The sequence below is a fragment of the Netta rufina genome, assembly GCF_964035555.1.
Source record: "Netta rufina genome assembly, chromosome: 5".
Lineage (NCBI taxonomy): Eukaryota > Metazoa > Chordata > Aves > Anseriformes > Anatidae > Netta > Netta rufina.
In genome coordinates, this window is record NC_140128.1 from 17,901,807 (window position 1) to 17,914,303 (window position 12,497).

Below are 12,497 nucleotides of genomic sequence, written 5' to 3' on the forward strand. Positions count from 1 at the left end.
CGCCGCGGGGCCGTGCTGAGGGAGGGCTCTGGCGGCGTCATGGCGGCCGCCGCGCCCCCGGGGCCCGGCCCGGACATGTTCGAGGAGATCGTGATGGCCGAGCACAGGTAGGGCACCCCCCTACCTGGCGTCTAAACGGCAGAAAGTGAAGTGGGAACCAGCGTCAGAAACCGTCCGTGTGTGTGTGTGTGTGTGTGTGTCCGCAGGTTCCACGGCGAGGGCTACCAGGAGGGCTACGCCGAAGGCCGTCACGCCGGGGCTGCTGAGGGGAGGAGGCACGGAGCGCGCCACGGGGCCAGGGTGGGCGCCGAGGTAAGGGGGAAGGCGCCTCAAATCGCGGGGCTGGGGGCTGTGTCGCGAGGAAACGATTAAATATTTTTTTTTGTTTGTTTGTTTTGTTTTGCGTTTTCTGAGTCTATTTGATCCCATTTTGATATTATTTTGTTTCCCTGAAAGGAAGGATAAGAGAGAAATCAAACAAACTTGCCCAAGACAAATTGTGTATGTTGACTTCTTTAACCCGAAATTGTGGCCAAGGAACCCCCGGACCATCCTCTGTGGTTCAGCATTAGGGAAACCCATGCGATGTTGGTTCTTCACCCAAGTCACTTTCCAACAGGACAATTCTGGTTGTCTGTGTTGTATTCTCTGATACTTCTAACATTGGGAGAGTTTGTCAGGTGAATATTGCTACTGGAAGAACAGCAGCAACTATGTTAATCCATTATGAAATGAAATCGGTAAACCCAAATTCTGAAAGGATGGTTATTATAAAGTTTTGGTTTACACTTGGTGTGATATGGAAATGTATAGTGATTAAATATTTTCCTAGTGATGCTACAGCTCTGAAGTTCTAAGAAAACAGTGTTGAACAGCAGCTTCTAAACACAGATGGCTGTATGCAAAATTGTCCTGTGTAGGCCATGATATAGGAGAAGTGCAATGATCTACTTATGTTGGGAAGTTCCCGAAGAGACTAAAATTGTAGATAGGGAGTCATGTGAAGGGATGAATTGGGCAGTCTTTGAACTGTCAGCCTTGAGTAGAATTACAGTACTGATCTGACAGGGGCCTTGCTTGATAGAGAATTAAATTAAGATGTTACGAATAAAATGTCTGTTACCCATCACATCCCTTAGGCGGTATTGGACGCAGTATCCATTAGGGCTCAAGCAGAAGATTGTGCCCCTAGTAGGGCGCTGCTAATTCTGCTGAGCATACCGCTGCGAAGCATCCAAGGGCACATGTCCCCAGCCCTCGGCATCTTGGTGCAGCTAGGTACCAAGTCTGTGGGCTGTCTCCACCTTCCTGGAGTCTCCAAGCAGTTTTGGTGCACGCAGGTGAAATCGCCTCACTTCAAATATGCTTAAGCACTAAATGAGATGTTAAGTCCCAAACCCATGTATGAGCCTTAAAATAAATAAATAAATAAAATACACGAAGTAACAAAAGCTGATCTGTGTACCATATCAAACATAACTGCCAGGAGACTGGTATTCCCAGACATTGCTGCTGTACTCTGAAGTGGTTTGAAGGTTATGGGAATTTCCAAGTTAAACTATGTTTTGTACGTTTGAATGGCAGGTGTATGCACATGTGGACTGAAGTGGGATTAGGCTTTAATTTTGGACTTAACTACCTCAAAGTCAGCTCACTTATGTTTTAAGTGTCTGTGTTGTTTTTCTGTGAATGCTAAATCACTTTGGAAAGAAACTCCAGCTGACTTAACAAGCTGGTGCATTGAAGAACATGTATTCCTATTATATTTCTGTATATTCCTATTTGATTACAGTTGTAATGAAAAGCTCTCTGGCAGCAAGACTGGCTTAGTCAGCTTCTTGTGCTTCTTTCTGATTCTGTGCTACCCTCATGAGTTAGGCTAGTAAAATTCTTTGCATATTAACTCAGAAAAAATGTGTTTTCCTGTCTGGTTGACTTGGCCGCTCCCTCAGCCAAGCTGGTACAGCTTTTTCTGGGGCTGTACAGGAGCTGCTTAAGCTGACACTGCTGCAAAAACAAATACTTACCAAAACATCTTAAATAGGTTGTTTCTGAATTGTTTCCCTACTGCCATACATCAGTTTCATAAATTTTGAGGTTCAGAGGGCGTAAAGTATGGATAGTGTTTTGCAGGATTGCTGTTTATGCTGCATTTTAAATACTGTTGTCATCTGATGCTAAACAGATTTCTTCCAAGAAGTGTTCTGACTGTTGTACTGGGTAACACAGATATCCCTCATTCATCTTACCCTAATTTATTGATCTTTTCAACATGAAATGTGTTTGTATAGGCAATGATTTGTTTCCTGAAGAGTGGGATATAATGTAGTACTGTTTGTATACGTTTGTTTAATGATCTGTATGCATATGTTTAATGATTTTTTTTCATGGTATTCTTATAAATTCCTAGATTGGCAGCTACCTTGGCTTCGCGCTGACCTGGCAGTGTCTGCTCCGCAAATGCACAGATGAAAAGAATAGGTAAGGTTTAAAAAAAAAAAAAAAGTTCCTTCAGTAGTTTTTCAGATTACTCAAATTATATTGTTCAGTTTTGCCTCCTCCCAAGTTAAAAAAATATATATATTGAAAACCAGAAGAATGAGCAGAGATTCATTGGGATTATATCATATTCTGGACCGCGTGATACTGAAAAGAGGATAAGGGAACTTGGTTTCTTCACCCTGAAGAAGAAAAGACAAAGGAGATAGCTAATTGTACTACTTAAAGGGAAGTCCTAGAGACGCATTCCTTGCAGCAGTGTGCAAAGGATAATAACCACCTTTCACAAGCTGAAACTATTGAATTTCTGATAGGGTGTAAAGAGAAAGTCCTTACCAGTGTGAGCAGCTAAGCAGTGGGACAGGTTGACCACATTGACAACAGAAGTTCCATCGTTGTAGATTTTTCAAAATATGTTTGGAGATGGTACCAAGCAACTTTCTCTGGCCTTAAAGTTAGTCCTTCCTTGGGTGGAAGGCAGGCTAGATGACCTCCCGACTTCCTTTACAACCTATATTTTTCTATGACTTCCATTCTGTTATCTGTATGGAAAGTAATACAAGCTTATGAAATGCTAGTAACACCACTTCAGCATCAGAAAGAATCAAGTGTACTGACCACTGATAGACCTTTTCTAACTACTTAAAAGGTATGATATTGTTAAAAGGGTGACATGTTAATAGCTAAACAATATTATTGATTAAAAATTAGAATTCTTCTTCGGGGTGGAAGTGTAGAGATCATACAAAATCAAGTTATCTTGCACCGCGCTTTTGCTGTGTGGGTTATATACCTGAAGGTAGTGTTTGTTTTAGAGGTGTATCACAAATAGATCTTGCTACATTTCTTTTGCTCCCATCTTCTCCCCTCATTTTTTTTCATTACTTCTGTGTTTTGCTGTACAGGTGCATATACTTCCATGCATTGGTTACTTTCCTTTGGAATAACCTAATCTTTTATTTTATGTCCAGATTTGATTAATTTATTTGAAAGAATTGCCACCATGCTTTCAGCTATCTTGACATGTATTCTGGTGAACTTTTTTATTGCATTTCTTTATTTCACTCAGTCATCTAATTGGTAATTTTGATGTTTCTTGAATATATCTTCATTTTTGCCAGGTAAGTTAAAAACAAAACATTAAATTTGTCAGTTGTGCTACAGCTTAATTTCTGAGTTAAATGAGGGTGGTTGAAAGAAGGATGGAAGACTGGATTCTATGCCCTGAATTATAAAATATTGGTATCATTTTCATACCGACAGAGAACTTTTATAGCAGGCTAATTTTCATTATTGTGTTTTGTTTTGTAGTAAAAAGAGAAAGGCTCTGGATTCATTAATAGGAATGATTCAGAAGTTCCCATATGAAGACGCCACTTACGAAAAGCTTCAAGAAGATCTGGAAAAAATCAGAGGAAAATTTAAACAGGTTTGTAGGATCAAGTTGGTATTTTTAGCACAAAATAGTATTAATTTTTGCAAGAAATCTCTAAATCTGTTCAAAAAGCAGTCACAATATAAAAATACTTAGAATAGGAAATTCCCCAAATGATAGCAAATGCAACATTTTCTTTTCTTTTTTTTTTTTTTTAAAGGAAAGAAATTAAAGGAAAAACATAGACATTATTTGACAATGAATTATAAGTAGGACCAGAAAAAGAGAAATGGAGGAATTGGTAGTTTTATTGAGCATTCTTTTGGAAAACAGACACATTGAAACACTTTCATGTATTCTTTTTTAGGTTTGTTCAATGCTAAATATTCAGTCTGATTTTAGAGTCAGTACTGAAAGATCTTCACTAACATTTTGAATATAACAGATGAAGATAAACATGGATGAACAAAGAAGAAATATTAAAAGAACAGATAACTTGAAAAGTGTTTACTCATTTTAAACAAAGCGAAGATCTGCTAAATATCAAAGTGGTAAGGGAAAAACAGTGATCTTTTAATAGTTCTTCCTCATATGTCCTTTATCATTTATTCTCTCCAGGCTTTACAGATCATGGAAACACTAAAAACCTGTTAAATGAAAGTGTCTACTTTAATTCGTCACTAGCCCTTTCCTGAAAAGGAAAACATGCATTTGCGAAGTTTCCTTACTTAAAGGATGTATGTTATTTAAAAAAAAAAAAAAAATCTATGGATATAGATCATTCCGTTTACACAATGTGTAGGTATTTTAGGTGAAGTAAAATATAATCAGTTGCCTGCAGACTTTGCAGTAGCAACCAGTTCTGTGGTTAAAGAGTAGAATGACAAGTGAAGTCAGAATGCAAAGGAAGAAGACTTTAAGATACCAGTTCATAAAGTAGCTGCAACTCTGAACTTGAAATTTGCACTATTTTCTACGCTTAAATATGCTGTTTAGTCTCTGTTTATTCAACTATATTAGTTTGAGAAATACAATCAAGTATTTTACCTGAGAGTTGTTTTAGGTTGGGCTGTTAGATGTCAGTGCATACCATTTGCAACACAGTCGTATAATGAATTCTAGAAGGCTTTCATCAGCTGTAGCGTATGCCTATTTGGCTAAGTTTACATGGCATAGTTTAGCTTCATGATGAGAAATTTGACTAGCATGCATATTGGAAGCTATATGCACAGCAAACACTCTCAGATGAAGGAAATGTGTTAGTATTGCCATATTCTTGAATGATTCATGGTGCCATCTAGACCTCATGTCTGTTTTACTTGTATAGTGTTTTTTTTATTATACAAGAAAATAAGTAATTTGAATTTTCAAAATGTTTATTGTGCATTTGCATCTGGGATGTGAAGACCATATATTCTGCCTTTTTTTTTTTTAACTCAAAGGTAAAAATGTTTTGTTAAATACATGTGCGTATATATATGGACTTTATTTCAAAATCATCTTGTTGCTGTTGTTCCTGAGTATATTACTTTGCCAATATCAGATGCCTTTCTTAATAACTAGCTGCTGGTGTGCTTGTTTTAGCTCTGATGCACGTAGTGCCAGAGCCATCTAGTGGAGGAGGTTTTTATAGTGCGTAAAAATGGCCTGTAAGTAATGCTTCTTGTAATAGTTCACAAATATTTATATAGATGAAGTTGCTCAAGTAAAGAGTACAGAATATATCCATGCATAATACAGCTCTTCTGATGACGTGGTGAATATCTTTGAAATAAAGTAGTATTGAGGTAGGATTTACTTGTAGCCTGTTTCTTCATTTGGGACTTTGGAAGTGACATGACAGCATTGATGGTCTCTTCATTTATGGTAGTTTAAGTACAACTTTTAATTCGTATGTAACTATTGGGCAACCAGAGCAAGCTCAAAAGTGCATGTACTTGAAACTTAAGTGAAAGCACAAAAGAATAGCATACCCTATAATCTCTGTAAAATAAATAGACACAACACAAAAAGACCACATACTAGGGATACGTAATTTGACTTAATAATTATTAATTATTAAGATAGAAATCCGGATTTGAAAAAGTTGTCTCAGGATCCGCAACATAATTTATTTTTGCAAATCAAAGTATTTTACCTGTTTACTTTAAGGCAATGAAATGATACTACTTATTCATCTGTGATTGACTCAAAATGTTTTTTGCTTAAAACATAATACAGAGATTTCGATAGCGATCCCCCCGCAAGCTGGTTCTTGGTCTCAAAAAGGCACTTTTGATGTTCCTCTCAGTGTACAAAGAGAAGTAAACGCTGGAGGTCTAAGTATTCCAATTTTATAATGTGGCCGCTTTTGGAATCTTTGTACATGGTTTGCACAAATTATGGAAAGACAAGGGTAGGGATGTGAGAGTTCAAAGTTAGTGAAGCATTTGATTACTAGAAATGTATGATATGTAAGTCATATGCAAAACGCCACTCTAGAGATTGTATCATGTACAAAATTATTCTTGTTGGCTTAAGGATGAAAAGGATCTTTGCAGACCAAGCAGATAATTACTTACTTTGAAAACTGTTTTGGTGGCTAAATTTCTACTATTGGTTTACTATTTCATATATTTAAACATTAATTTTGTTTGAGAAGTTGTAACGTAAACATAAAAATATATATTTAACCATAAAGATGGTAGAAGCATCTAGGATTTCAAAAAAAATCTGGGATATGACATCTTTAGGGTTGCCTTGTAGGCCTTTCCTTGAGCTACTTATGTGTTCATGCTAATGCAATCTTTTATTCCAAACATCTGTATTTTTCTGAGTATCTTTTGTCTCAAGTCTTGTATGGGCATGATGGTGTGTATTAAATGAGCCACAGTTAAAAATTCTGTTGGATATGTAATCATGTGCTTTCTTCAGTGCAAAGTTTTAAAAATGTTTTTGCAACAGATTTGTGGGGTTTTCTGTGATGTCTAGAGCTGTAACAGCATACCACAGAGGGTTTTTTACACTGTACTTACAGCTAAGGAGCTAAAGCCCAGATTACATCAGGAATATTGGTTCGCCTTAACCAGTGGGACTTCTTGCAAATAATTTTGCATTCTAAGTGCTTGAATACTTCAGAACGTGCTACTTGTTAACGCTGAGTGGCTATTTACATGTTTGTATTCTTGGCTGTTCCTCAGGGGAGTTACCTGGAAAATGAGGAGTATAAGAGTTAGCAAACACGTGTGAAAGAAAGGCATGTGCTTAACCAAACTACAGCGCTACTGAAAAAAAAATCCATCAAAATTTGGCAAAACCACTCTTCAAAGGATTATTCAGTTTTGTGAGTCATAAGCATATGTTTTCTCTTCTTTTCATGCCCTTGCTGTTTTATTAACACTTTCCTGAAATCTGGAACAAATAAAAAAAAAATACATATAAATGGCTTCATTAATGCCACATCCTGGTTACTCATCCTGTCAGGACTCTGGTGGAAGCAACTATTAAATTGTAATTAAAAACTCTATCAGATGATCTGTGTGTGGAGAGGCTGAATAAAACTGCTGCGGGTCATGGTCATTCAGACGTTTCCTGGTCTGAACGCTTGATTGTGCAACTTAAATATTGCTTTTATTTCTGGGAGGGGAAGGTGTGGAAAAAAATTGAATCTTGTAGATTATTATATTGGTTATTAATAAAGTAGGATGTGGAAATTGTGGCTCTGTGCTGTATGGTCAAACAGGTCTAATTTTTTCTGGAGGTACTTGATCTGATAAAATCAGTTAGGATGGAAAAATTCTGCCAAAATTATTGAAGGTACTATGTCTTTAAAATATATTAAAATATATTGCTGTATTTACCACCTCTAGGTATGCTCAGTAGTTACAGTTAGGGAGGAATGCTTGAAACATATAACTCTCAAATTTCTGACTTGTCTGGACTGCGTTCTAGCTTGTTTTGTTTCTTCATGATGTTCTCTCTGCTCAGGCTGTTGAATGTAGGTTTCCATTTAAAAATGGATGCAAAGCTAACTATTGCTAATGTACTGAAGTTGTTTCAGTCCAGAAGACTTGCAGTTTTCATTTCCATGTTACGTGACGAGTACAAGAGATAGTGAGTTCTGAGGCATCAGTGGGAAGGTGAGCTCTGACTACAGAGAATCAATTCCCTGTGGAATTCCATGCTGATTTCAGTGCTGTCTTACAGCAATGGGGTCGTCAGCTGGTAATACCCAATCAACCATTACCAGCACGTGTAAATCTGACTTTGTATGTTATCTGCGTCATTGTACTACGTGTGTACAGTAAAGGCCTCTTTACTGAGGCAGCATTTCTACGGACAGATTTTTAGAATGGATACAGAGAAGGAGGGCAAAAAAATGGGATGGTGATTAAAGTCTCCAAGTTAAATTCATTGTTGCAACGCTCGTTCATTAAGTAGGCATGCTTTCTTTTAATTTGTCATGAGCTGTAATATGAATGGAATCAATTTCAGCTTTGAAGATATGTCTCTAATGAACAGAAATGCATGAAATCAGAAACATATATATATATATATCTGTATATGCAATTTCTCACTTAGAAATCAGCCTTGTAGGATCCTATTATGTTTTCCTGGTTACGACATATTACATTTGGATTTGTAAGCAAAGTCTGACTTCCCAGTTTGGCATATCTTGTTTGGTTATGGTTATGATCCGATTGCTATTGAGGTATGAAGTATGTAAGCAATAGTGCGTTCTAGTCTGTGCATAGAACCTGTGCAAACTCATGTTGCCAGCTTTCTGGGTATACGACATCTAGAGGAGAGAAAATAGAGGCTGGTTTAAAAACTTTTCAGAGTCACAAAATCATAGAATGGCTCGTGTTGAAAGGGACCTTAAAGACCATGCAGTTCCACCCCCCCACACACCATGGGCTTTCTTAAACAATTTCTGCAGTGATAGCAATGTGAAGCACTAAATGTTTTTGACAGTGTTGGTGTTCTTAATGATTTTAGGCCTATAGTTTGAAACCTGCTGAAATATTAGAATTACCTGAAGTTCATCTGGATTATAATCTTTATTTCTGAGGGTACTCCAGAGGAGGTTGTAAAAAGCTGAACCAGGCAGGTAGAACAACGTGTGTGATACATCTCATCAGGACCTTCTCCAAGAGAAAGGTTTTGATGTATAATAAAAAGTTTAATATTTCTTCTAATGTTACAATTCTTCATATTCTGGTGCTTCCCAGCATAAATTTTAGTGCCTTTGATTACTGCCCTTTGCAACTTCTCATGGCTATGGCTTCTGGTCTAATTACAGCCTAAAACTTCAGCTTTCATAGTTTGACAAGTAACCACAAAGATTCTCATTTTACAGTCTGCCAGAGGTTTTTTGTTTGTTTTTAAGTGGACAAAGTTATGACAGTACGCTTTACCACAGAAATGTATATATCACCAGAGAGAACGGAGATCTGGGAGTCCTGTGGCATGTTTCCAGTTGGTTTCCAGTTTTGGTATCCAGAATCGACATACAAGGCTAACTGGAGCAATCTGGTACTGAGGCACTTCGCTGTCCTTAGTTAGTTCATCTGGAATTAACTTGAGTATCTCTTTAGCTTCACGCTGAATATTCCTCCTTAATCACAGGAGTGTTCACTTCTGAAGTGTAATCATTATATTCTGGCAGCGTTCTTCATCCTAAGATTCTGTACTTTGCAACTCTTGAATAACACACAGCTCTGCCAAATGAGGTAGTACTCTGCAAATGGAAAAATGGTCATTAAGTGCCCCTGAACATAGCCAACATACAAGGCTTTGGAAATCCTCATTAATACAGAGTAGTGGCCGTTCACTCTTATATGAAATACGTTAAAGCCATAGTAAGCGTCAGTTGATTATGAAGTGGCTTGCTGTACAATATTTTTAATTGTTCTATCGTATTTCATATACATGAGTAATGAACCAGCTCCACAGTTCTGTGTGGCTGTTTTTTTGGCATGACAAAGTTACGTGCAGAAGATTCCTGAATAAGTACAAGAAATCGCATATAGCTTTTGTACTGAAACATCAGCAAGTTTGATTGTAGTGTAGAATTTGTATGGATAGCACCTAGAATAGTAGTGCACTGTCAGAAAGAAGTAAACTGCTTTAGTTTATAATAAAATTACGGAGTTTACTTTTAGCAAAAGTCCTGTTTAGGCAGGAAGAAGATTGCTTATTCAGTTTTTGCATATCAGCTCTGCACTAGGCAGAATCAACGTCAGTATTTGTCTTTTTTCTTTTTGATTGTTTAGCAGCATATTTTGCCGCTTTATCTCCATGTAATACGTAGTTACAATTTGTAACCTTCAGCATCTTCAGGATTCTGTGGAATAATCAACAAGGCATGGAATCTTTCTTGATTATAGGAACTGTGAGTCAGCAACCCTTCAATTTTTTTAGTTGCAGCTATTGTTCCAGCAGCAAGCTTTACTGCTATTGTCCACTGTTTGTCCAGCTCACGTTTACTGGACTGTGGGAACGGATTAGGGTTTCATGGCTTTTTTTTCCTTCTTGCATAAACTCTTGATCAAAGACATTCCTTGGATGACAAAACACTGTATACTGTGTCACACAGTCCTGACCAGACTGCACGAACAGTAGTTTAAAAACACATGCCTACATTGTTCTCTAAACTGGCTTTTTTTTTCCTGTAGCATATGTGCAGACACTGAATTTTTGAGACCCTCATTTACCTAAAAAAAAAAAAAAAAAAAAAAAAGTTGATAAGCATTTGTCAGTTTCTGAAATACAAGTGAAATAATACTACTTTATTTTTATAGGAGAGCTAGAGGTTGTATCTGCAGTGTATTTTCTTCTTGAGGACACCTTGGTTGTGGTGCAGTTAGCCAAGCACATTGTCATCCTAAAACCACATGGACTTTGAGCATCGTTTTTGTGTCATATCCAGGACAGCTTAGTAAGATGAAGAATGATTTGAGCACAACTTGGGAATTCATAAACCAGTTTCACTGTAGGTACACTGCTGGAACTGTGTGTTGAGCGTCTGGCCCATTACATTTGTATATCATACTTAAGTTCTCTTATGCAATAAGATGAGGACAAACTGCAAAAAAATCCAGTAGCATCAATTAGTTTGAGAAATAATGAGAGAGAAACAACATTAGAGAAAAATCTGGAGAGATGTTTTCAATGAGATTTTCTTGTAATTTGCCTAATGATGCTCCCTCGGCAGAATTATGGGAGATGTGGAAAGAGCCCCTGAATACACCTGAAGCATGTTTACAGAGGGGTTTAAAAACATGAAGGACTATATTTAGATGTTTGGAGAACTGTTTGAAGATGAGAGAACACTTGTGTTCCCACAGGCATGCAAGAGTTGGCATATACTTGTTTGACTCTACAACTCTGTTGGGCATTATCATGCAGGAATGAAGGCAGGTGAATAGTTTCTCTTATATTAGAAAGATATTGTAAGGGAGGAATCTTTTTGATCCTTCACAGTCCAAGGGCTGCCATGAAGAGAGAAACCAGAATCAATACGTAGCTGGTTAATGCGTTGCCTAAAAGAAACAAAGTGATCCTACTTAATGACTGAAACAGCTGCAGGTACATTAAGTAGAAAACATGAAATAAATGTAGTAGGTTTATTAGAAATAATGTTTACTTTTGAGTAAAAAGCTGTTGATTCCTTCTGGAAAACTTAAAAGATGTTACGCCTGTGCTTGTAGAGAGAACATACCTATAACGAGTAGCGTAAATTTGCTGAAGAGCCCAGTCTCCAGTAGTTAACGCGGCCAGCAACCAAATGCAAAGAACTGTGGCCTGTGTGTATTCAAGGAGCAAAAAAGCTGTTCAAAAATAATACCACAATAATACCACGTCTTCAAACAATCTGCAGTGATAAAATCTAATAAAAGGAGAAATAAAACATCAAAATGCTCAATTGTCTGTTTCAGACAGTTTACCATCAGAGCCGTGACTTAGGACACCAGGTCACTTGTGTTGCACTGGCTCGGGCGAGTTGTCGTAATGCTCTGGTGGTGACTTAGTGGCCTGTGTTAAATGATTTGTCCATCTCAGCCCAGCTCCTTGAAGACTGATGCTAATACTGCAGGCAACATCTCACAGGCCACGGTGACTTTTCAGCTGTCACAGAGGCCGAGCAGCGGTGTACAGCCTTTGGGTGGATTCAGGCAAGTGTCACAGGGCGGTCAGCTGGGATGGGAGAAATAACAAAGCCATACCACTCAGCAATATATAACCTCAGATTTAGTTGCTTGGGTTGGGAGTGGTGAGTAGATGGCAGTTCTGTTCTGTGATATGCACACACTCCAGGTACAAATCCAAACCCTCGGCCTTTACCACATGGGCCCAGGGAAGAGGACTCCTGCCCAGACCAGTCAGCATGGCAGGTCCTGGCTTGCATCTTGGCCCACGCGTGGGGTGGCTCCACCTTTGGTTCTGCTTTCTCAGTTGTGTTAGATATCAGTGTGTGGAGCCCTGTGCAGCCCCAAGGCTCGTAATCAGTTGTTTCTTCCTGTGTTTGTCACCACGAGCAGTCCCAGGCTGCTCTGTTTGGCTTTACCTGTGTTGAAGGCATCTTACTACTGGGGAGGAGATTCCCATCACCATACAGTCTCCCACCCCAAATCTGTTACCA

The 12,497-nt window shown here is 38.2% G+C and overlaps 1 protein-coding gene across 13 annotated transcripts in view; it reads left to right on the plus strand.

The window, feature by feature from the left end:
* Positions 1 to 12,497, plus strand: part of LTO1 (LTO1 maturation factor of ABCE1) — a 26,135-nt gene continuing 13,638 nt past the window's right edge. For 6 of the 13 annotated variants that reach the window (XR_014618497.1, XR_014618498.1, XR_014618499.1 and 3 more), the window contains exons 1-5: positions 1 to 107; positions 207 to 312; positions 2,411 to 2,481; positions 3,811 to 3,928; positions 4,320 to 4,425. Coding sequence is in view for 7 of the 13 variants with exons in the window: in XM_084288089.1 (XP_084144215.1) it covers positions 40 to 107; positions 207 to 312; positions 2,411 to 2,481; positions 3,811 to 3,928; positions 4,320 to 4,394 (438 nt within the window). In the remaining 6 variants the exon portion in view is untranslated. Of the gene's footprint in view, positions 108 to 206; positions 313 to 2,410; positions 2,482 to 3,810; positions 3,929 to 4,241; positions 5,668 to 7,053; positions 7,416 to 12,497 lie in introns of those variants that run through there. The other 7 variants (XR_014618502.1, XM_084288087.1, XR_014618500.1 and 4 more) reach the window with 7 other exon arrangements.